Source organism: Mesoplodon bidens (genome assembly GCF_964165515.1).
Source record: "Mesoplodon bidens genome assembly, chromosome: 4".
NCBI classification, from domain to species: Eukaryota; Metazoa; Chordata; class Mammalia; order Artiodactyla; family Ziphiidae; genus Mesoplodon; species Mesoplodon bidens.
The window spans coordinates 67,937,205-67,962,790 of NC_138160.1; the positions used below are offsets into that span (position 1 = coordinate 67,937,205).

The window sequence follows — 25,586 nt, forward strand, 5'->3', positions numbered from 1 at the left end:
GTAAGATATAAGCCTCGCTTTAGAGATGCTTAGAGTCTGATTGATTCTGGCACTATCATTTCTCACTTAGCATGAGTTAGATTCTTAGAGACAAGTTTGAGTTCTCTTGTGGTGATGTAATCTAAGGACACAATGCAGTTTTATTATAAGAATAGAAATTTCTGTGACTTTTGAAGTGGAATTTCATTTGTAGCAACAGGTATCTTAGAAGCCTAAATATATAAATAGAAGTATTACATTGAGTTATACTTTTAATTTTGGCTGGCTCCACAGAAAAAAATGATCTCAATTTTCTTATGTGTAAAATAAGGAAGTAGGACTAGATAACTTCCATAGTCCCTTCCAACATTAAAATTCTATGATTCTATGAATTGAAAAAACAACCTCAGAGACTGAAAGCTAGAAAATAAGCAGCTTATATTTGCCTAATGCCCTAAATTTGAATAGGATGGCCTGCTTGCAAGAAAGCTGCTAAGTGTGGTTCTCTAGCATCTTAACATTCTTATTATAACTATTATTTAAGACTGATAAATGTGTTTTCTAAACCATAACTTTGATACTAACAATTTCCATTTTTTACAAGGACAAAGGGAAAAGATATGTAAAATCCATGCTATGAGATATAGATAGATAGATATAGCTTAGCTCCTTCCTTTAAATTTAATTTTATTTTAAATTTAGTTAACTTTTTTCATAGAATAGGAGATGGTTGGTGGGATTCTGGTTCTAGGAAATAAATTTGTTACTGCTATCTCAGTAAGATGGAAATTTGTATTCAAATTCACTAGGTGGAATTTGTTTTATCACTGTGGTTCTCCTTTGGAATAATGTCTATTAGAGTGATAGTTATAAAAATTTCTGGAACACTGGTAATGCTGGAACTAAACCAGAGATAGTTTCTGAAAAAGTATACATAACTTCTAATTACCTAAAAGATCTTTACCAAATATAATTGAAATGTGGTTTTCAAGTATAAATCCATGGCCAATTTGATCCCAATATGAATAAGCATCACAAGCCAGACTCCTTGATGGAAAGACAGGCTTAAGTATTTACAATGCTCCCGGAAGGAGCACCTAGGGGCCCCTCTGCATGTCTCTTCTTCAGTCTTATCCTGAGAGAGCTACTGAAACCCCAGTCTCTAAGGCTGCAGAATCCCTAACTTCTTTGAAGGCCAGAGGACTTTCTGCTTCTGCAGAAGTTCCAGAAATTCCTTGCCCTGTACAAATTCTGTGTGAGATACTTTTGACAGGTCTTGGTGGTAAAAGCCCTACCAAGGATTCCTAGCCACATTGTACCCACTGAGAGCTGCTTTCCCAAAATCTGTTCAGAGGATCAAAACTAGCGTTCAGGGAAAATTGACCTCTGTCAGAAGAGTCATTCTGAGGATGTATGCGTACACCACAATGAGAAGGATTTATTAGTCATACAGGAACACCTCCATAAACATCGCCACTTCTAGGGCAACTGGTATTGGTCAAACCAGTCTCTCGTCCAGTGTAAGCCAACTGTATTTCATACAGTTGTGTATTTACTTGGGATAATTGTTCCACATATTTGATAACTGAAAACTTGTAATGTGTAATATAGCATAACTTTAGTTGGAGTATTTATACCAAAACAACAGAATTTGAACTTTTTTATCTTATCACATAACAGCTGGAAGAAAAAGATAAAAGAATAAGTATAAATAGGAATTCAAGCACTGGCTGAAATTTGTGTCAGCAGAGTAACAAGACGCCCTGATATGGGCAACCTTGGGAACCTATCGCCTCTCCTTCTCTGGCCTATATTTTCCATGTTAGCCCTACCCTTTGGCTTTTCTTTCACCTGGAACAACTACCACCCTACCATTCCAATTCCCTGACCTTCACACAAGCTTCCCAGCACTTGGATGTGTCTGTATTATGGGCTCTCACACTGATCCCATATCCCGTTCCTAAGTCCCAGTTGGTCTCTCTCACCTTTACCATCTCCAATCTTTGAATGTGTGACTATAATCACCCTCCTGCAAATGTCTGCTTATTCCTCCATCTCTCCTACTAGACCATGGATTCTGGGAGGGAAGGAATCATGTGTATCCCCACTATGTCCTTGGCACATAGTAGGTGCTCCATAGATGGAGTTGAATAAAATGAGTGAATTAATAAATTAACCTCCAAACTCAGTGCCAACTCTACTCACATGGCTTTACACTTGCACTTTGGATAACTTTACACATCTCCGGGCTTCATCACAATTCTACTTCCCAGTTTTTCATTGCTCCAATGTCCTTACTGGTTCATTTAATTTCACTTTTGCTCTTTTGTATGTAAATAAGTCAAATGCCTTGTGGGATGAACAGGGCACCAAGAGACACCAAACAAACAAAAAAAATGAAAAATGATAATTTTTAGTTTTGCATGTCTAGCCCTGAACTCTCTTCTGAATTCTATACCCACAGTTCTATTTTGTGAATCATTTTTTAAATAAATTTACTTATTTATTATTATTATTATTTTTGGCTGCATTGGGTCTTCGTTGCCACACAAGGGCTTTTCTCTAGTTGGGGCAAGCGGGGCTACTCGTCTTTGCAGTGCGCAGGCTTCTCATCGCAGTGGCCTCTTTTGTTGTGGAGCATGGGCTCTAGGTGCACAGGCTTCAGTAGTTGTGGCGCACGGGCTCAGTAGTTGTGGCTCTGGGGCTCTAGAGCACAGGCTCAGTAATTGTGACACACAGGCTTAGTTGCTCCGCGGCATGTGGGATCTTCCTGGACCAGGGCTCGAACCTGTGTCCCCTGCATTGGCATGCAGATTCTTAACCACTGTGCCACCAGGGACGTCCCTGTGAATCATTTGTGTGTCTCATCTCTGGTTTTCTGTTCTATCTCACAAATAATCCCCAAGCCTTTAACAGTTCTTCAGGGGACCTGTTTTATGACCATCAAAGCACATGAACACCATGGCCATTATCATTCCCCTGCTCAGCGTTGTGTAGTGTGAATTTCCTGTTGCCTTCCTCCTCAGGCTAACTCTGCCTGACCTGCAAAGCCCCTCAATCCTGGTTTGGGAGTAACCTATTCAGCTGTGTTTCCCTCTCTCCAATATGATGCCACATATGTGCACCAGTCATCCACGGACCCTCTGCTACCTCCTGCCAGCAGTCCTGCTTTGATCCTCTCTGAAAACACAAGCCTCTCACCTTTCCAGCATTCTACTCTTCCCTCTGCCTATGAACAGACTGCCTCCAAGAGCCCATCTTTGCCTCTTCCAGCTCACACTGACATTTCCTGATTCTGAGCTCCCACTTTTCTTAGAGTTAGTTCCACATATCTGGTGTTTAATTCTTCTCTGGTTGCTTTATGTTCATCAGACACAAACTATTAACTGTTATTTTTATTTCTGAAAAACTTCTGTAAGCTCCTAATAGAGATAAGGCCATAGTCATCTTCTGTAACTTTCCCAATGACAATGAAGAACCTATTCCAGTAATAGACACATCATAGTTATTCAAAAACTACTTGGTGGTAATTGCAGTATTTCTCAAGACTTTGTCTCTTTCAGAGGCTGTCTCCACCATGCTACCATTTCTACAGTGCTTGAAAAAAATGCCAAGCTTTGTCCACCAAACTTACTAAAGATCTTTTTTTTTTTAATTGGATCACCATGATACTAGTTTTTTCTCTTTGAATTTCTTCTCTCACTCTTTTCTGTGGTGTCTCTTAGAAATAATTCCTTCCTAGAGACACTCTTTTCTCCTTTCCAGCCTCTCACAGTCATGGCCCTTTCTTGCCTTCCCAGCCAATTGTCCTCTCTGGCATTGGTTCCTTTGTCCCTATTCACAAATTACAGGTTTATTTTTCTACTGCTTCCTCATGTCAAAATCCAGGATAGCTCTGTCACCTCTATGACTTGTCTAATGCCTCCACGTCATGCTTGTGTCTGACCTAGAACCAAAAACAACCTTTCGTTTTTCTCTTAATGAGCTGCTTTAGATATGAAAAGCTAAAAATTTAGTTAAAAGGCTGAATGTCATTAAACAGGTCTTAGAGCAAGGCTTAGTTCCAGCTTCTTTAGAGTCTTTGATAGGATCAAAATCAAATATATCAGATCTGGAAACTGTGTGATTTCCTGCCTGTGGATGCTCAGATTGACTTAATTTTGATGGAATTTACAGCATGTAATCTACAGAGTACTTCACCAATGAGAGTTATTTAAGAATTAGTGATAACTTGGTTTATTCAGTTAAAAAGCCCCGTGTCAGCTAGAATAGCTTCCTGCACACTCTGGTTCAGCAGATGGGTTCAAATATTGATTTTGGATTATAGAACCTCTCCACATTGGTTGAGGTTGGTGCTAGAAGATGCTGAAACTTTTTAGTTATTCTCTGTAGAACTCACAGAATCATAGATCACAGTTATGGCTGTAGGTTCCCAAATAGACTTTAGATATTAACACACCTTGCTAAGGATTTGAAACTGAACTTGAAGTTGTTTTTGTTTAAGTGTTTGAATGGTCTAGCTAAGAGCCACTGAGGAAGGTGACCAGGCATGGCACCCTGCAGCACCTATGGAAAATGTGTCCTCATTCAGTACGGTGACTTGAATAGATTAACTGTGAGGTAGCTCCATAGGTAGGGTAAGGAAAGAAACTATTTATTATATGGTTGCATTGCCACTTAACTTAATTCTCACAAAACCCTTGACAGGCATTTATTTAAAACCTTTATTTTTACACATAAGGAAACTAAGGCACAGAGGTTAAGTGACTGGATTATACCCTTTTTCCTGTTCTACTGTAGTAACTTTTCAGGACCACCAAAGATTCCCCAGTAGAGCAACAGGCAGTCTTAAAAACCAAGAGGTTGCAAACTGCTCTTAAAGCTCCCCCAAATCTCTGATTTCTCACACAAAAATATCCTAATTCCTAAATCATTACTCATTATTTGAGTAATGACTGCATTCCTGTTTGGATTGCAGTGATTGGAATTGCTGGGTTAAATGAGAACTCTATTTTTAACTTTTTGAGGAACTGTTTTAAAATTCTTACCAGCAGTACATTAGGGTCCTGATTCTTTCATTCTTGCCAACATTTGTTTTCACCTGACTTTTTGATCATAACCATGCTAATGTGTGTACAATGCTATCTCATTGTGGTTTTGATTTGTATTTCCCTGATAGCTAATTATGTTGAGCAACTTTTCCTTTATGACTATTGGCCGTTTACCTATTTTCTTGGAGAAATACCTATTCAGAAACTTTGCCCATTTTAAACTGGGTATTTGTCTTTTTGTTATTGAGTTGTAAGAGTTCTTTGTATACTCTAGATTCAAGACAGCCTATTCAGATACATGATTTGTAAATATTTTCTCCCATTTGCCGATCTGCATTTTTAGTTTTTTAGTGGGATCCTTTGACACACAAAGTTTTTAATTTTGATGAAGTCCAATATCTACTTTTTCTTTGATAGTTTGTGCCTTTGGTGCCATATCTAAGAACACATTACCAAATCCCAAGTCATGAAGACTTACTTCTGTGTTTGCTTCTAAGAATTGTCGTTTTATTTTTATCTATTTTGAGTTATTTTTTGTATATGGCATAAGGTTAGAGTCCAAATCCATTCTTTGGTATGTGGATATTCAGTTATTCCAGAAATATTTGTTAAAAAGACTATTCTTTCCTCATTTAAGGGCCTTGGCACCCTGTTGAAAATCAGTTGATCATAGATATATGTTTTTTTTTCTGGACTTTCATTGATCTATATGTCTATACTTACGTCAGTGCCACATTGTGTTGAATACTATTGTTTTGTAGTAAATTTTTTTTTTTTTTTTTTTTTTTTGGGCCTCGATCAGAAGGACTTGGGCCCCCCATGAGCGGCGCCGGGGAGTGGGGCTTCCGTATGTAGTAAATTTTGAAATTGGAAAATATGAGAACATATTTTCTGAACAGAACAGAATTTTCTGTTCTTTCTGAAAAAGAACAACTGTGTTCTTCTTTTTCAAAATTGTTTTACTTGCCCTACTTCTGGGCCCCTTGAGTTCCCATATGATTTTTAAGATCAGCTTGTCAATTTCTACAAAGAAGCAATTTGAGGTGTATTTTCATCTTAACAATATTAAGTCTTCTGATCCATAAACATGTGATTTTTTTCCATCTTTTTTTTAGATTCTTTACTTTCAACAATGTTTTATAGCTTTTATAGCTTTCAAAGTATAAGTTTTGCTGTAATTTTATTAAATTTAATCCTAAATATTTTATTCTTTTTGATGCAAATGCAAATGGAATTTTCTTTATTTCTTTTTCTGATTGTTCATTGGAAATGTATAGAAATATAATTGATTTTTTTTTTTTTTTTTTTGTGGTACGTGGGCCTCTCACTGTCGTGGCCTCTCCCGTTGCGGAGCACAGACTCCAGACGCGCAGGCCCAGCAGCCATGGCTCACGGGCCCAGCCGCTCCGCGGCATGTGGGATCTTCCCGGACCAGGGCACGAACCCGTGTCCCCTGCATCGGCAGGCGGACTCTCAACCACTGCGCCACCAGGGAAGCCCTTGGTTTTGTTTTTGTGGTTGTTGCTTATGGGTAGAGAAAGGTGGGATGCAAATGAGTTCTTTTAAGCATGATTATGCTTTTTACGTTGCTGCTCATGTCCCCTGCATCGGCAGGCGGACTCTCAACCACTGCGCCACCAGGGAAGCCCAATATAATTGATTTTTGTATATTGGTCTTATATACTGTATCCTACAACCTTGCTGAAATTGCTTATTAGTTCTAATAGTTTTTTTAATGGAATCCTTAGGATTTTCTATATACAGTCCCTTTTATTTTATAATGTTACCTTAAATAAGTAGAAAGTAGAAATGTCTTGACATAAAACCCTTGAAGCATGTGGCAGTCATTTGCTTTAAGGTTTTGATATCAATTTCTGGAATTCTAAATCAGAAGAGCTTCTTTGGAAATACAGTGGCCATTTAATTCAGCTGTGAAAAGTAAAAAAAAAAACTAGGCTAATTCTCCTGTGTTGGCCTGCAGCCATACTGAGCCTGTCAAACCAAATAACACACTCAATCTCATATATTTTGAAGACTCAGACATCCAGAAATGTTTTAGAACCTCTTTCTCACTCTAATTAAAATCTTACTGCTCTGTCATTGGGAAAGAATGAGATCCGACATCCTGCAAACCATAAAAATATGTTTAAATTTTAGTGGGATTTCCTGTGTCTTTAAACCTTTCAAATGACATATATAAGATCTTGTGTAATAACACATTGACAAATATGTGGATTCCCTTTCCCATGAATATGATCTGATTTAGAGAATGTTAACTGACTATCACAGCTGACTGATGACAATTCTCTAAAATTAATTAGAGGTTAAAATTTTCAAAAGTGTCTATGCTTTAAGCCACATTATGCATCTACTTCAGCCTAAAACAAGTGAGAAATTTGAAAGGTGCTGACCTGGCTTTCCAGTCTCATTACCCCTCAAATGAGAAACATTGCCAGCCTAACACTAGAATTGGATGAAGTTACCTTGGCAGCCCCAGAAGTTTTCTTGTCACTGTTAACAGAAGGTTTGTTTCTGTACAGGTTAAAGGACCAGATCTTAGGGGGAATTGACATGCTTTTGAATTACCTACAAATATTGGCTGTCAAGAGATTATATAGTGGTGTAGGTTAGCTGTTAACCAACCATGTACAGCTGATGGATTTTGTGATCCCGGATAATGAGTATTAGTCTTTATTGCTTTGATCTTGTATATATAGACATGGGCAAAAAAGAGAAAGATAGAGAGAAAAGAGAAAAAGAAGCTTCCTTTGAAAAAAAATAAAAGTCCAAAACTTTAAACCTAGTAATAATTATGTTGAATTGTCTTTATCACCATAATACTTGCCATATATTCTAAGTGGTTTTATCCTATGGGCATTTCATGTGACTGTTTCCAGTTCACACACCATATCTACTTTTGCACACATTTATTACTCATATACCATTTTGACCCACATTGCAATGAAATGTAGTAACAATCACAAATCTTGAACTTCCTTACAGTGAACAAAAAATCAGGAAGTTCTGTTCTCAAATGGGCAAAGGGACTCATGATTAGTTTATAAGAATTGATTTTCAGACCAGACAGTTCAGGATAGAAAGGTAATGAGCACAAATAAACAGAATAAGTATAAACATTGATCACACTACCCAGAAAATAGACGCATCTAGATAATTGTGGTGATATATCAGCTTTGACTACCACAGGCAGCGGCCCATCAGCTGCAGTCCAGGAAAGAATTGAATAATTATCGGTGATCTGCTGATGCCAATTCCCCGTTTCACCTTGGTGATCTCAGGGAATTTTCAGTGGAAGAAAAATATCCTATCTTAGCTTTGCTCTGGACCCAGGCTCTTGCATAATTTTTCTGAGCTACTCCTGAGTGTAAAGTCTAGCTTTTGAACAGTGTAGGTCATCTTAATGTTTTGATTTGTTTTCATCATTGCTTGCCATTTTAGTATGTGTCATTCTAAAGTCTGCTAAGAAATAGCTTTTCCATTTAACAATCAGAAGTGTGGAAAAATAACATGCATGGTCCACTTTCCAGGGAGTGTTTTAGCAGTTACTTGTCAAATTTAAGTATTTTTTTCTTAATATTTCTGATGATGTTAATTCCTATGATTAAGACAAATTTAGTTTGTAGAATGTCACCACATATTGAAGTCTCATCAGCAATGTCTTCCAGTTTCTTCTAGAACATCCCTGGAAAGTTGGAATAACAGGAATAATTCAAAGCCAGATCATTTAACTTGAAATTTTGGAAAATTAGAGGTTATATATGTTTTCCATATGAACATGCAAATTATCCTGTGTGTGAAATCCTCTGTTCTACATTATAGTTTATGTGTGTACTAATGCAAATATATGTGTATACATGTCAGTAAATTCTTACTTACAACAACTTAACTTGGCATTTTACCTTAAGTCATGCATTGTTTTGTGTATAAAGGATACTTTGCATATTTCTTTCCTGACATTTTATTTGCTTTCCTTAATCAGCGAAAAAGTGATAGGTAATTTTTATTATTTAATTATATTATATCATAGATAATTATTTATTATCTATAATAATCTATGAGAGATACAATTATCTCATAGATAGATAACATTTAGAAACATGTTTCAAATCTGTATTCTTGTTACAAATTTGATAATAAATGTCCTATAGATGTAACTGTTTTGATGAGGCAACTTCTGGAACTGAATAGTAGACTCCTTGTTAACTTATAAAAGTGATGCTTGTCTTCCAGGAAGGCACATATCCAGTAAAGCTAAAATACATTCAATTGTTCAGTCACAGTATTCAAGAGTAGAGCTAGAACACGGCCTTGTCCGACGCTAATAATAGGTGTTTTCTCTCTCAAGGAAGGCTTTGCTCTCTCTTCTCACTCTTAAGGTGATACTGTGATAAAATTCAGAAGGAACTTTTATTACTTACATCAGAGGCCAAAAGGTGCCTTTAAGATACCCTTGGGGTAGGAACTTATACAACCTGACCAATGAAGTCCTGTTGGAGAGAGAGAAGCTAAGCAAATGCACTGAGTTGCTTTGCTTGATTTCCCATGTTTGCTTTCTCTTTCTCTGTTCCTTTGGTTCCTGGTTTGGCTTTGCCTCTGGACTTTAGATTTTATCTCTTGGTATTTCCTCATATGATCATTCATTTTTGGACCAAGCCTAGGCTTACATTCCTGTTACTGGGCCAGACTTAATTTCTGTCTAATGTCATTAATGCTATGAATGACTGATATTAGAGTTTAGAACATATAATTTGACCTATAAATAATTCCTGACTATAGATTTTAAAACTGAGAGTAGATCAATAAAATCTTTGAAAATCTTAACATCTTGACTGCTCTTCTCAGTGTAAAAGTGGACAGTGTTTAGCCTAAAACCTGCATTTTTCTATGGGATATGGGATTGAAAGACTTGCGCCTACAGTTAGTGACTAAGGAGGAAGACTGCTACTTTTTTCTGCTCTACCTTGCTTGACTTTTTGCAAGAGCTTCTTTTTAAGAAATGAGACACTTCTGTGTTCAGCTTAAATATGGTCTTGGACACTTTATCAGGGTCCCTGCTCTGCGCCAGATTCCTTTGCTCCCTTGCAGTCTCTGATACACCCTTGGGAGGCAATGGACTTCATATGCCCTTTGCTTTGTTTTTTGGCTCCTGCTTTGATTCTGTCTGATTACCTGGTCTACGCAGTCTGCTTCTATTTCGAGCAGGTTAACACATAGGCTACCAGAAACTTAATACTAAGTTATCTTTGTTATGGCTCAATTGAGATTCCTTTTCCTGACTGAAACATACATGTCTCTAGAGCAGTGTTTTCCAAACTATTCCATGAAACAGATCCATGGACTGTTAATTAGTCTTCTATGAGAAAAGGAGATTACTCTGGTCAAATGGCTTAAAAATCCTAAATTCTTTGTGGGGACTCCCAAATAAATACTATAATATTAACTACTCTGAGAAGCCTTACAGAAACGAAGACCTGTCAGATGACTTGTATTTGTTTCCTAAATGCCAATGTCCACGAAACCTCTTTTCTTTGGAATACCTACTCATGTCTCAAGGATCACCAGAAAACTGTTGAAGACATTTTTGGAAATTATATTCTTAGAACTTGGACCATAAGTTAATAACCTTTCCAATCCACATCTTCAACAATAAGCTTTTAACAGGTTAATTCTGATTTAAACAGCAGATCTCCTTACATTTGTATTATGTTAGATAAAAAATACATAATGTCAAAGGATTATCTATTTAAAACCAGGCAACTAATGAATCAAAAAGTACTTGACAGGAAGTTATTTTAGTTTTGTCAATAAAATGTAAAAATAGATGTCTTAGAAATCAAGGACACAGTAATATGAATTAGTTCAGTTATTGCTATCTGTATATTACCTATTAATTCACTTTTTTTTTTCTTTCTGGTTTTGGTTTTAGTATGAAACTGATGCCAGGATATTCTGGCATATTTGAGAAAAGTAGATGTCTGGCTTTAATAATTTGAGGTTGAAACATAGGAAGGACGAAGTTTAGATATTCAACTTATTGCTTTCGGTAGAGATTGAGTGTCAATTCTAAAAGCTTTAAGACTCAGTAAGAGAATTCCATAGTGTGGATGCTTCACTATATCATTAGATTTTTGAAGTTGACAAGGTAATGTTTATGTTAAACAGTTATGATTTAGGAAGGCTTAGACTTTTTTTTTTGGAACAGAGTTAAAGTAAATGTTTTTCTTTTCCTTTTCTCATTATTTTGAAATGAAACAACAATTATGACATATATGATGACAGGCCACACATTATCTTTAGAGATGAATTGATTTGATTCTCACCTTAGGGTAAACTCAATTAATGCCAGTTAAATCTTCCTTTTTCATCTGAGTTACATGAAACCCAATGGTGATATCTCTTTCAATAAGCTTTTAAAATTTTATTTGCAATGTTTGATAAAATTTTACATATAAATGAAAAGGAAAATAGGAGGCTTTGGGATAACAGAATTTAGTTAAATAAGTAAAATCATTATTTTTTGGAGATTGGATAGATGGAAGTTGTATCCTCCAAACAAGTGAATTAAATCACTGTTTTGATATAAAGTCAGATTTAACAAGAGTTTTTGTATGAAAAGTTCTATAAGTAGTTCTTTATTGATTTAATAATAAGGGTACTCTCTTTTTAACCTGCCAGCACCTACTAAAGCCTTTCTTTCCTTTAATACCCCAAACATGTTTGCTATTTAAAATAGGGAAAGCAGTTACTCAGAAAATCATGCCGTCATTTCTCTTCATTGGCCCTTTGGTATGGCTGTGTTTGGAGAAGTTGATTTCTTCCATCATGTGGACTAAAATTGCTGTTTGGAGAAGCAGAGTTTTATTCAGTTAATTATATTTCTCTGTCCTGCTCTGGTTGGCTGATCACTCTTGTTACTGAAAAGGAACAGTACTCTTGCCTCATTGTAGAAGTACCTCACAATGCAGAAAATGAAGGCAACAAAACTGATATTCCAGCTGTAATAACAAATCCAAGTGTTCCACCTTGGAAGGAAGTGTGCTGGCCTGCTGCCCTCTTTCACACTTACATTCCTTTCAGACCAAATGCAAGTGTAATGCTGAGGTGAACGGGGCTGCTGAGGCTGCTTGGGGTGATGCAGTCTCTCTTGTCTGCCTTTCCCCAGGTTGCTTTGAGCCAAATCCATAGGCGAGTGAATCGCCTGTCCCAGACAGCAGCTACCCAAAGGTCTGCAGCAGAGTTAGTGCTCTTTAATGTGCTGCTTGGGAAGGATGGAAGAAAAAGGACCCCTTGTTTCTGAACAAGAACTTGAAATGCCATTCATTTAACAAATTATTAAGTACATATTATGCAACTGGTCCTGTGACCCTTAAGCTTTTCAAACTTAGCGGGAAGGGAGACATTCTAGGAATGGGGAGGGGGCATCTTTGTTCTTATAGTATATTTTTGGATGTGAGATTACTGTCCTTTGCCAGCCTAGATAATTAAGGAAAAAAACCCATTCTCACCTCTACCTTGCTTTTTTCAGTCAGGTAAAAGTCATTTTTCTTTCTCTTCTTCAAATAGCTCTTATTGGGATTTGGCCTAGTTTCGTTGGTAGCATTTTTAGATTTGCAGTGAGAAGAGCTGATATGGGTGATTTGGCCTTTTTCCCCTGACTGATTTTTCTTGTGTTATAAAGCTAGGACACACGCACAGAGAGAAATGGCTCTACTCATTTTAAACAATCCCTTGTTACATATGGAGTTAGTTAGGTGAAGATCCAAATCATGAGAGCTCTGCATCCCAGCTGTCTAATGTCTCATAGAATCAGAGTGGCCTCAGTGAGACAGAAACAGGACCCACAGCTGCTGTAATAATGGCCTATCAGTATGTTAGCTTCCTCTCTACCTCATTTTATACTCCTCCCCTTGCCTGCTATATTTGCTTAGGTATTCTCTAATTCTGTCTCCTTTAGCCACTTATGTGCTCATGTGTGAAAAGCATCATTTAATTCACATTGCATTTATTTCAGCAAGTTATTATGTTAGTTACCCAAGTAAAATTCCAATTTAACAAACTCTCTGGCATTTCCAGAATACTTTATTGTGACATGTTAAGTGGTAATGAACATACTAATTGGGTCTAATTGAGCCTGGTGATGAACAAAGTAAATGTTCTGCCTTTCTTTGTTCATCAATAAGCAATGTAAGAGTCTCTGCAACCTAGTTAGAGCCCCTGCTAGCACATACAGTAACTTTGTGAGAACTGCAAAGGGCGCTCCTTCTGGGCAGACAGATTGCAAAAGGTATCCACCCTGGGCAGAGCAAGCAGAAAAAGCATGCCCCTTCCTCCAGGGAGGCTTTGGTACCTTTGGCTGGTTGAATGGGGTACTGGCCCCCATACACTCTCAGCCCTGCCCAAGTGCAGGCCATGACCTGCATAACTATCAAGGCAGCCTTGTGCCTAGGACAGGAAGGCAGGAAACAGCATTCCATTCTGCCTCTTTCCCGTCCCCCTCTTCAGACCCTGGAGGTCTTCTTGTTTTGTTGTTTGCTTTGATGGGAGTTAATCCATTTTGATGGTAGAGATAGATGAGAGAGTCAGAGAATTACTATTTGATTTTAGGGTAGACAAAGAAAAATAACCTCAGTGACATTTCAATGCAACTTTCTCTTTCCAACATGCAATGTTAATAAGTACATCACAACCTTTTTCATTCAAGAGAAAACCCGTTTCCTGGCTGGTAAACCAAAGAATAATTTGGAAAAGATTGTTCATTTTAAAGAACTGATTGTAACTTTATTATCAAATGACTGCTTCTATGGCCTATGGGAATATATGTATATAAAATGAAACTTTTCTGGCATGTGTTCTCTTTTTTTATTGTGTTATTTCTTATCATACACTAATAATAACAAAATGCGGTAACATTGAGTTTTCTGCTTTAAAGTATAGAAGCTGCTACCTTGCCATGAAGAAAAGAATTACATGCTTTTCCCCATCTCCCATAAACAGAAATGGACTGAATAGTAAAATTTAGACCCTTTTTCCTCTTCTGATTGCAGGTGATGTGTTCCACATCACTGCTCCCAATAAATTCACCTTTGAGGAAGCTGGAGAAGGGTGTGAAAAACAAGATGCCCGCCTGGCGACAGTGGGGGAGCTCCAAGCGGCGTGGAGGAGCGGCTTCGACCAGTGTGATTACGGGTGGCTGTCGGATGCCAGCGTTCGCCACCCTGTGACTGTGGCCAGGGCCCAGTGTGGAGGTGGTTTACTTGGGGTGAGAACCCTGTATCGTTTTGAGAACCAGACAGGCTTCCCTCTCCCTGATAGCAGATTTGATGCCTACTGCTTTAAACGTAAGTGTTTGGTACCTTTTTAAACATTACAGATTTTTAAAAAAATACTTCGAAGCCATGCAATTGATGTTCAACTAGCCATTGGAATGATTCCATGTCTTGCAGTGTGTGCACGGAATGGAAACAGTTCAGTGACTTTCAAAACCAAGGAAATGCAACAACAGTGATACAGTTAAAACAAGAAGTTTGACAAATGGGTGTTTTTAGAGAGGATGAGGAAATGTCAGGTGAAGGCCTTAATGTGATGCATTGCACTTAGAACCATAGAACATGTTTCTGCATACTTATTTTACATTAATTGCAGTCCTTCAATGCAATTAGATTGTTGATGCTATAATGCTGGGACCAACTGTGGCTGAATTGAATCCTTGAATTCTGTTTATTTCGTCTTTGTTTGCTATCACCCTTTCTTTTAAATGGCGGAGGATTTAAATTTCAGTAATTGCAGGTGAGTACTTGGAGCTGACGTGGATAATACCTCAAAATGAACCATGCTATAAATAAAAATCTTATTTTATCTCATTTTATTTCAAATAATGGAAATGTGTGCCTTCTAATGCTTAATTCTCTAGTATCACATTGAAGTACAGTATATGTTTTTTGCAAGCTCTAACATAAATAGGCTATCTTCAGTCAGGTTTACTACTTAAAATGGATTTTAAGTAACATTTCTCAGCATTCATGATATAATTATTTTAATTCTTCAGATGTCCTTAAATTATTTTAGCACTAGTAGTCACATGCTATAGTGCTTGTAGAATGCTTAATTAAACAAGCAAGTAATCCAGAGTCTCATTGTGATATTTAGTAGGATCTATATTGTGCCAGCAAAACAAATATCTCCTAGAATTTTTGGTGACCTTGAGTATATTCAAGATAGAGCCACGTTATATTGAAATACAGTGAGAACTTTTTTTTTTTTTTTTTTTTTTGCGGTACGCGGGCCTCTCACTGTTGTGGCATCTCCCACCGTGGAGCACAGGCTCCGGATGCGCAGGCTCAGCAGCCATGGCCCACGGGCCCAGCCGCTCCGCGGCATGTGGGATCTTCCCGGACCGGGGCACGAAACCGTGTCCCCTGCATCGGCAGGCGGACTCTCAACCACTGCGCCACCAGGGAAGCCCCAGTGAGAACTTTTTACTAAGTTTCCAATATATATTTTTATAGCGATATGTACAGTCATCCCTTGGTATCCATGGGAGATTGGTTCCAGGACCTTGGGAATACCAAAATCTGCAGATGCTCAAGTCCCTTATATAAAGTAATAATTGCATATAACCTGCACACACCCTCCTGTATACTTTAAATCATCTCTAGATTACTTATAATACCTATATTATGTAATAGTATATAATACCAACTATGTAAATAGTTGCTGGCACACAACAATTTCAAGTCTTGCTTTTTGGAACTTTCTGGAGTTTTTGGAACTTTTTATTTTTTTAAATCAGAAGTTGGTTGAATCCTCGGATGTGGAACCCATGGATATTGAGGGTCAACTGTAACTGAAATGAGTAGAAAATACACTAGCTTATTTTGTAATTGGTTTCTGAAGTGAAATATACAGACATTCTTCATCAACCAAAAAGACACAGAACTGGTATGTCTGAGTAGTCAGGAGAATAGATGTTAGTGCAACAGAAAGGTATGATTTTACATACTGCTATTTCCCAGCTAAGATACTTCTGTTTGGATCTCTCTGTAAACTCAACTTTCTGAGTGTTAAAGCCATGTGTTGTGTATCAGTGTGATACAAGCTGGCCATGAAAAGCCATTGAAAATATTAGTTTTTGTTCCTAGGCCCTGAAACTACAGAAAAAGTCTTAATCATTTTTAGGAAAACAAACAAACATCAACAATAATAACAAAACCTTATCCCTAGAAGTAGAAAGAAGAAGAAAGATATCATTCCTTTAAGCCATATACCCATAGTGGGTTATGGGTATATTTTCAAGTAGTTCAAGCTTTAAAATCAATTTTACACTAAGTGACTGATGTGATTAAGGAAGAAAATCAAATCTGTATGTGTGTGTTGGAGAGGGGATGGGGACAGGTGGGTTAGAGAGGTTAAATTAAGGAAGGAGTTGAATTATCCAGCATGACTACCTTGTTTGATTTTATTTTCTTGTGCTTTATAAACTTGGCACTAGAAAACTTTTAAACATTTTTGTTCTCCTTGAGAACAAATTTAAACCAAAGCCTGTCTGTAGCCACAAAGAATTCATCCTGATGTGTTTTAAATTATTTATTTAAATAAGGAATTCACATGAATGTGCAAAATAACAATGTAGTTAGATTCAAATAAAATAAACACCTACTAAAAATCTATATAAAATATGAATAAAATTTGAAAGCTTAGGTCCATTTTTTTCTCCCTAATTCATTTGAATCTATATAACTTAGAAATATATAACTGGCAAATATAATGGATTCAGATTTTCATTTTTCTCCCCACCTAAGCTAAAGGCTAGATTCTTATTTAGTTCTTCTGTAAGACTCTATCATACTCAAAATTTATTCAGCCTATAAAAGTTCAAGAAAGTTTAGTCATACATAAAAGCCTTCCTTAAATCACACACAATGCCAACAGCCTCCCTAAATTTCTAATTCATTTTTCAAAGATTCTTTTAAAATATACATTTTTTTTACTTTGAAAAATATTCTCAAAATGACTTGCCTGCTGTCCAGTTTCCCACATAGTTGAGTAGTGACTAAATTTATGGAGTTAAAGTTGGTAAGAGTTATGGCCTTAAGGACAATTCCAAAAGTGATTTCAGAGATGTACAGCTGGCTGGTTAGGTAGAAGAATTTAGAAATATAACGATATTTTTCTTGTTTGCTTTTACCAAATGTAGAAAGTATTTTTAAGGCCACTTCATGGTGAATAAACAATACCAGATCTCATTTTGCTATAATTCCCTTTTCCTTCTAAAATCACTGAATAGAACACTAACAATGTCTGATGATAAATATAATTAGAACCTGTTCTTGTCAAATAGATTTGAAAAACAAGTAAATTAATGTCCTTGTGAAATAAAGTTTTCCTGCACATTTCCCCTTGATGGTTAAATTGTGCACTTTTCATTTTTCTTTGACCTCAGAGTTAAGCAAGTTCTATGAAATAGAGTTATGCAGGGCTTTGAAGGATCATCCATACTACCCAAATTTAAGTGAATCAAAACTATTGAAGACTCATAATAACCTCTCACTTAATATTATTAAAGATCTCCAGGAGAGGGAGATAGGGAATATTTCCTAGAAAACCCATTCCAATATCCTATTACTATCACTCTCAGTTTTTCCAATTATCTAAATCCTTTGCATTAGAACTTGAGTTCATCTTTCCTTCTTAAGTTGGAGACCAAAATCTAAATTACAGCATTTCTACTATTGAAAACAACTGTTTGGTTGTCCCTCAGTGTCTCCCTCAGTTGAAATAATTTCCTTATTCTGAAATTTTAATTTCGAGGCCTCTAATCACCTATGCCATCTTGCTTTGAACCCTCATTGTTTTTCACGTCCCTCTGTTGGATTAAACTTGGAGCTAGAGATAGTGGTCTAGAGAAGGCTAAATAAGTACCCACCACTTCCTATGCTATCTTTCTTATATATTTGTTCACTTCTACAATTGACCTGCCCTTCTAACCAATGGTCAGTATATTATGTTTTTTGTGCCCTAGATCATAATCTGACCATAGGTGTCAAAACTTATCCTTCCCAAACTGGTATTTTTTAAATGTCTCTGTTTCTTGAATTTGAATTGGTTAGCATTCAATCACTCGTAAAACTTTAAAAATTAGTTTGAATTCTAATCTATCTCATTGTTCCAAACTTTACTCTTTCTGCAACCATGAACCCGGAATCAACTTATTGAATATCCAGTGATTTCCCTATAATGTAGGCAGTATGGGTATAAGTTAAATCGACCATCATGCTGCTGATAGGGTTTTTATCTTTTATTAGGAAAATCTGCCTCATGTCTCACAACAGAAGCACTGGAGAAGATAGTCCATAGGATATAAAATACCATAAAGTACAGTGATGTGAAACATCTGTGTGGCAGACAGCTGCAAATGTTGGAAGGGAGCTTTTGTGGGAAAAGAATCCTGCTGCTTTCTGTTGGCTTCCTCGATAATGAAGTTGAAGGGACACTGGTAGTTTTCCAGGGCAAAAATTTCTCCATGTGATCCTCCTTCTGGAGAGACACTTTTAGAATAATCTGGAGTCGTGCTTTCACCTTTGTAATAGTCATCATTAATACACTGGCATTTATTCTTAAGATATTTCTTTGTAAATATTTGTGTTTTTTAAAATTAGTTCCTTTGTTTTGGAATGGTTGAAGCAAATGGCTCAGATGCTCAGATATACTGAGTTGTGATGGAAATCAGCTGTTAAGTTGATGAAAAAGCAACCCAACCCCAAAAGGAAGTCTGAGGTTTTCCATTCCAAATAGTAGAATTAATCAACTTAATTATAAGCAGGCTTTTAAACAGGGCTCTCAAATTATTGAAAACCCTTGTTTTTGAAAACAAAGTCACATAGATCCTAGCTTTGTAAAGGAGATTCTCTGAGACATACTACTGTCATATTACTGTGTTCCAGGCCTAGAGGAAGGCAACACCAAACAGTTCAGTAATAAATGATAATGACAGACAGTTATGTAGTTTTTGAAATCTGAGTCCTTCACTTTTAAAATGCTATAAAAGTAATTTCATAGCACTGTGAAAAGTTGCTAATGTAGAACTTGGGTTGGAGCATAGGAAGACCTGATTCACAGGCCCTCTTTTGGCCCTATTGCAGTTATCACCTCCTTTTAAGTGAATTTCATCAGCTATGGAACTACTCAGAGGGAAAAAGCAAAATTAGCTTTTTTGTTGTTGTTAATAATAATATGATTAAATTTTCTCTAATGTGCAGTGTGCTAAGTGTTTATATTATGTTTCCATGGGAACTTTCTCTGTATGTACATTTTACTGTTTCCCCAAAGAATGCAGTTATAAAACAAACATGATATTTGGCAGTTAAATGAGGTAACAGTTATGGAATTTCAGAGGATAGAGAATTGAATGAAAAGAAAAATAGTCAACCTCACTTAGGTTCCTTAAGTTGTTCATGTCAATCAAAATAACAAAAGCTTCTTCCAGGAGATGAATGCAGAAAAAGCTTTCTTTAAAAAAAGGGGGAAAAAAGTTATTTAACATGTTTTTGAAGAGTGCGATTCTTTTTTGTTCTGTTGTTTAGTTTTGTTTTAATACAAAGGGATAAAAAGTGGCAGACTGAAGAATTTTTAACTACATCATAATGAAATGGCCACCAAGTTTTTGTTATAAAATTGATGAATCTGGGCTTTAAAATGGTCTGGGAAATGACCACAGCTCATACCAGACAAAAAATGAGGAATCTGTTACAGCTCAAGTCTGATTTACAACAAAATCATATCATTTTATCATTAAATTTTTAAAATAGACTTTCTTTATTAAAGCAGTTTTAGGTTCACAGTAAAATTGAGTGGAAGATGCAGAGATTTCCCATATGTTCCCTGCCCGCATTCATGCACAGCCACCCCCATTATCAACATCCCCCATCAGAGTGGTACGTTTGTTACAACTGAGGAACCCACATGGACACAACATAATCACTCGAGTCCATAGTTTACACTAGGGTTCACTTTTTGTGTTGTACGTTCTGAGTTCGGACAAATATATAATGACATGTATTTGCCATTCTAGTATCATACAGAGCAGTTTCAGTGCCCTAATATCATTAAGTTTTGATGGAGTAGCTGGAGCTCAAAAGTATCCAGTTTTGTTTTCCAAGGACTCTGGTTTGGGGATTATTAAGAGTAAGCCACAAGATATTGCAGATACTACAGATATTACAACTTTTATCAGGGGAACAGACATTACCCATACAACTAGTTTTAAATCATACAGGATGTAGCAAAACAATGACTACAGACTTCTTCAGATCAGTTCCTTCTGAGTCTAGTGGCAATCAGTTTTTGATTTTTGAAAATCTGAGTTTTAAAAAAAAGAATAACAAAATCTTTATGCGCTAAGCTGCTGCATTTTCTTTATGTTGAGATGGAATCTTATCTACAACACTCTCACTTTTATACACAACTTAAATTTCTTTAAACAGGCCAGGCCATTCTCTGTAAATCTGGAGGCATTATAATGTAGCATTTTATGATGACATGTTACTTTTTATTGCCTGAGCCCATTCTTTCTGATGCTCAGGGTTGTTTCCAGTGATTTGTAATTACAGAGCTAAAATATATCATGTGGGTACTTTACTTCCTGTTCTATGTTTGCATTTCCTGCTAAAAGTAAGGCTGGAACCAAGACCCTTAAGAGTTACAAACATAATGGGTAGAACATAGAACAAGATGTAGAACTACAACAAATGCCAAGCAGCCTCGGCCAGAGGCATTTTATTATTTATTATAAACAAGGCTACTCTGCAGACTTGAAAGGAATATGAAGACAAATGTCCAACACCAGGGATCAAGTGAATAGTGGTGTTAATATCCTGTTTTTATGAAAGCCTCCACATTATGGACAATGTAATCATTGATATGTAACTCGTGTTCATTTGATGTGCTTTTTTGTTGTTTTGCAGTCTGAGGCACTCCCTCTCCCCAGAGACATTATGTAGCTAGAGACAGAAGCCTCCAGAATAGTAGCACTAAGTTCTCCTACTAGACTTCAAGTTGGTGCTGTAGTTTCTGATAAATAACGTACCTACTCTTTCCAAACTCTGCATTTATTTATTTATTTATGTTTAACTTCTCCTTATCTTAAAACTACATAGTATTCACTTCCCTTAGCCAAGAACAGTCATTCATACCTATGGGTAAAAGCAGTGTTAACCCTTTCAATATAAAACAAGTGATCATTTGTGATGATTAAATGTTCAATTGTCTGTCTTCGGATTAATTTAAGTATAGTTTTTAGACTCCTCTCCATCAGAAAACACTTTGGGGTCGCCCCAAAGTACACAACAGCACTTAACAAACACACTGGACATACAACTTTTTATTAGTGACTTGTCTAATCAACTCTTTGAAATTATTTTCTAGCTAAACAGAATATATCAGAGGCTACAACCATCGAACTGAATATGCTTGCAGAAACTGCCTCACCCACTTTATCGGAAGAACTACAAATGGGACCCGACAGAACTACACCAATCGTCCCTTTAATCACCGAATTACCTGTCATTACAACAAAGTTCCCTCCTGTGGGAAATATAGCCAATTTTGAACAGAAAGCCACAGTTCAACCTCTAACTATCACACACAGAATAGCCATGGAATCACCCGCGCCTGATGGGAGTACTAAGAAGCCTTGGGATATGGACTATTACTCACCTTCTGCTTCAGGACCTCTTGGAAAGCCAGACATATCTGAAATTAAGGAGGAAGTGCCCCAAAGTACAACTGTCATCTTCCATCATGCTACTGATTCATGGGATGGTGTCAAGGAAGATATACAAATACGAGAATCAGTTACACAAATTGAACAAATAGAAGTGGGTCCCTTGGTAACATCAATGGAAATCTCAAAGCACATTCCTTCCAAGGAATTCACTGTACCTGAAACGCCATTTGTATCTACAACAATGACCCCGGAATCCAAAACTAAAAAGAAAGCAGTAAGCACAGTCTCTGAATCAGTGACCACAAGCCACTATGGGTTCACCTTGGGAGAAGATGATGGTGAAGACAGAACATCTACAGTTAGATCTGGTCAGAGTACCTCGGTCTTTAGCCAAATACCTGAGGTCATTACAGTATCAAAGACTTCAGAAGACACCACCCGCACTCAACTAGAAGAGGTGGAATCAGTCTCAGCATCGACGATTTTTTCACCTGTAACTGTGCCCGACAGTGATGGGTCATCCATGGACCACTGGGAAGAGAAACAAACTAATGGTAGGATAACTGAAGATTTTCTTGACCAGTATATGTCCACCACACCTTTCCCATCACAGCATCATACTGAAGTAGAATTGTTTCCTTATTCTGGTGATAAAAGACTAGTTGAAGGATCATCCACAGTTATTTATCCCTCTCCACAAACAGGAAGAGAAAGAACAGAAACACTAAGACCAGAGATGAGAACAGTTACTTATACAGATGATGAAATACAGGAAAAGATCACCGAAGATTCATTTATAGGAAAAACGGAGGAAGAAGGCTTCTCTGGAATGAAGCTCCCTACAGCTTCTTCAGAGCAAATTAATCATACAGAGTATTCAGTGGGAATGACCAAATCTTTTGATTCCCCAGCCCTGACAACAACAAAGCTAAGTGTGGCACCAGCAGAGGCAACAGATGTGGAGAAAGACTTTACGACAACTCCAAATGGATTAGAAACAGATGGCTATCAAGATACCACAAAGTATGATGAGGGTATTACAACAGTGCATTTGACCCAAAGCACTTTAAATGTGGAGGTGGTTACTGTATCAAAATGGTCATTGGATGAAGATAATACAGCATCAAAGCCTTTAGGGTCCACAGAACATGCAAGCTCTCCAAGATTGCCGCCTGCCTTACTCACCACTATGGGAGTGAGTGGAAAGGATAAAGAAATCCCAGATTTTACTGAAGATGGAAGAGGTGAATTCGCTCGTATCCCAGATAGTACTCAAAAGCCATTAGAGGAGTTTACTGAGGAAGACACAACAGACCATAAAAAATTCACAGTCAGCTTTCGGCCAACTACGTCAATTGGTGTCACAGAAAAGTCAACTTTGAGAGGTTCTACGACTGAAGAAAGAGTTTCTCCTATCACAAGCACAGAAGGCCGAGTTGTTCATGCAACCATAGAGGGAAGTGCTTTGGATGAAGGAGAAGATATGGATGTCTCTAAGCCTGTATCTACTGTCCCCCAATTTACACACACTTCAGATGTGGAAGGATCGGCATTTTTAAATTATAGTAGCACCCAGGAGCCTACTACTTATGTAGACACTTCCCATACCATTCCTCTTTCTGTAATTCCCAAGGCAGAATGGGGAGTGTTGGTACCTTCCACTCCATCAGAAGGTGAAGTTCTAGGTGAACCCTCTCAAGACATACATGTCATTGATCAGACTCACTTTGAAGCTACTATTTATCCTGAAACTATAAGAACAAGAACAGAAATTACACAGGAAACAACTCAGGAAGAGTTTCCATGGAAAGAAGAGACTCCAGAGAAACCAGTTCCTCCTCCCAGTTCTACAGCTGACACAGCCAAGGAGACAACCTCACCCTTGGATGAACAAGAGAGCGATGGGTCAGCATATACAGTCTTTGAAGACAGATTGGTGATAGGTTCTGAGGGAGTCCCAGTTTTAGAAACAACTCCAACTGGAAAAATTGAGCAGAGTATGTCTTATCCACCTGGTGCTGTCACTGAGCCCAAAGCAAAAACAGATGTAATGGTAACACTAATACCAAGCATGGAGCCAAAGGTATCTTTAAGCCCAGGGCCTGAACAAAAATATGAAACAGAAGGTACCAGTCCAAGAGCATTTGTATCACCTTTTAGCACCAGTGTTACCCAGCTTATAGAAGAAACCACTACTGAGAAAAGAGAGAAAACATCCCTAAATTATACAGATTTAGGCTCAGGATTATTCGAAAAGCCCAAGGCCACAGAACTCCCAGAAGTTTCAACAATTAAAGCCACGGTTCCAAGTGATATCACTACTGCTTTCAGTTCAGTAGACAGACTTCACACATCTTCAGCATCCACTGAGAAGCCGCCTCTCATTGACAGAGAACCTGATGAAGAAACAACCAGTGACATGGTAATCATTGGAGAATCAACATCTTGTGTTCCTCCCACTACCCTTGAGGATATTGTAGCCAAGGAAACAGAAACAGATATTGATAGAGAATATTTCACAACTTCAAGTACTCCTTCCGCCACACAGCCAACAAGACCACACACTGTGGAAGGCAAAGAAGCCTTCAGACCACAGGCACTTTCCACTCCAGAACCCTCAGCAGGGACAAAATTCCACCCTGACATAAATGTTTATATTATAGAGGTCAGAGAAAACAAGACAGGTAAGTCTTTGCTTTCTAGACATACCAGTCAAGGCAACCAGCATTTTATCTTGAAAATTACTTTTGGAAAAAAAATATCAACATGCCAAATGCTGCCAGTAGAAGATAACTGGAGTGTGAAAAAATTCTGTTTTAGCTTCATGTATTTGTACAAGAATTGGAAGAATATGTTAAACAATTTGGAAGAATGTTAGATATTATTTTATTTTAAAAGTCATAAGAAGCCCTGCTTTGTCATCTAATATAACCAAATCATCACTGTTACATCACTTCAGAACATGCAGAACAAAATGTTTTAATTTCAGTGTCTTTCCATGTGTTACTACTCAAGTGTAGTACTAGACTGTGTTAACATTCCATTGGTCTTTAACTATTAACCTTCAGTACTTACACTGTGGACAGCTAAAACCATATTGCATATGCCTAGGGCTGATAAAAAGACATCTAAAGGTTTGTTTTGGGTTTTCTTTTGCAGGTTTATTATACAACTTTTGGGGTGGGTAATGTGGGTCTGTAGTTTAAATGTTATTTTAAAGAAAGTTCAACATATTTTCAAGCTGTTTTCCTTGGGGATTTTTGTTGGTTTGTTTTTGTGGTATGCGGGCGTCTCACTGTTGTGGCCTCTCCCGTTGCGGAGCACAGGCTCCGGACGCGCAGGCTCAGCGGCCATGGCTCACGGGCCCAGCCGCTCCACGGCATGTGGGATCTTCCCGGACCAGGGCACGAACCCGTGTCCCTTTCATCGGCAGGCAGACTCTCAACCACTGCGCCACCAGGGAAGCCCCTGTCCTTGTGTATTTTAATGAGGCTTTACATATTTAGAACAAATACAATCTAGCTCAGTTCTAGGAAATGCTGTCATCTATTGTGTCAAATATAATTTCATAAAGTGGATATGTCAGCATTACCTCTGTTCCCTAAATCCAGGCTGTAATTTTATTTATTTTATAATTTAGTTATTTTATCTCTAGGAATATTCACAGTGCCTTCTATTCTGTTCAAATATTTTATATATCTCTCTGGCAAAGTTCTTAAAAGCTGTTTCTTTACATTGATTAATACTTGCAATTTTTATCATCAAACATAACTTATTCCTTCCTAAAGGTCAGTCAACTGTATCTTCTAAATTCG

At 37.4% G+C, this 25,586-nt stretch overlaps 1 protein-coding gene across 3 annotated transcripts in view; it reads left to right on the top strand.

Annotated features, from left to right (window-relative positions):
- VCAN (versican) overlaps window positions 1-25,586 on the top strand; it is a 115,160-nt gene that overhangs the window by 28,923 nt on the left and 60,651 nt on the right. For 2 of the 3 annotated variants that reach the window (XM_081232754.1, XM_081232755.1), the window contains exons 6-7: window positions 14,096-14,389; window positions 21,471-24,455. In XM_081232754.1, coding sequence (XP_081088880.1) covers window positions 14,096-14,389; window positions 21,471-24,455 — 3,279 coding nt within the window. The remainder of the gene's footprint in view (window positions 1-14,095; window positions 14,390-21,470; window positions 24,456-25,586) is intronic. The other variant, XM_081232756.1, reaches the window with a different exon arrangement.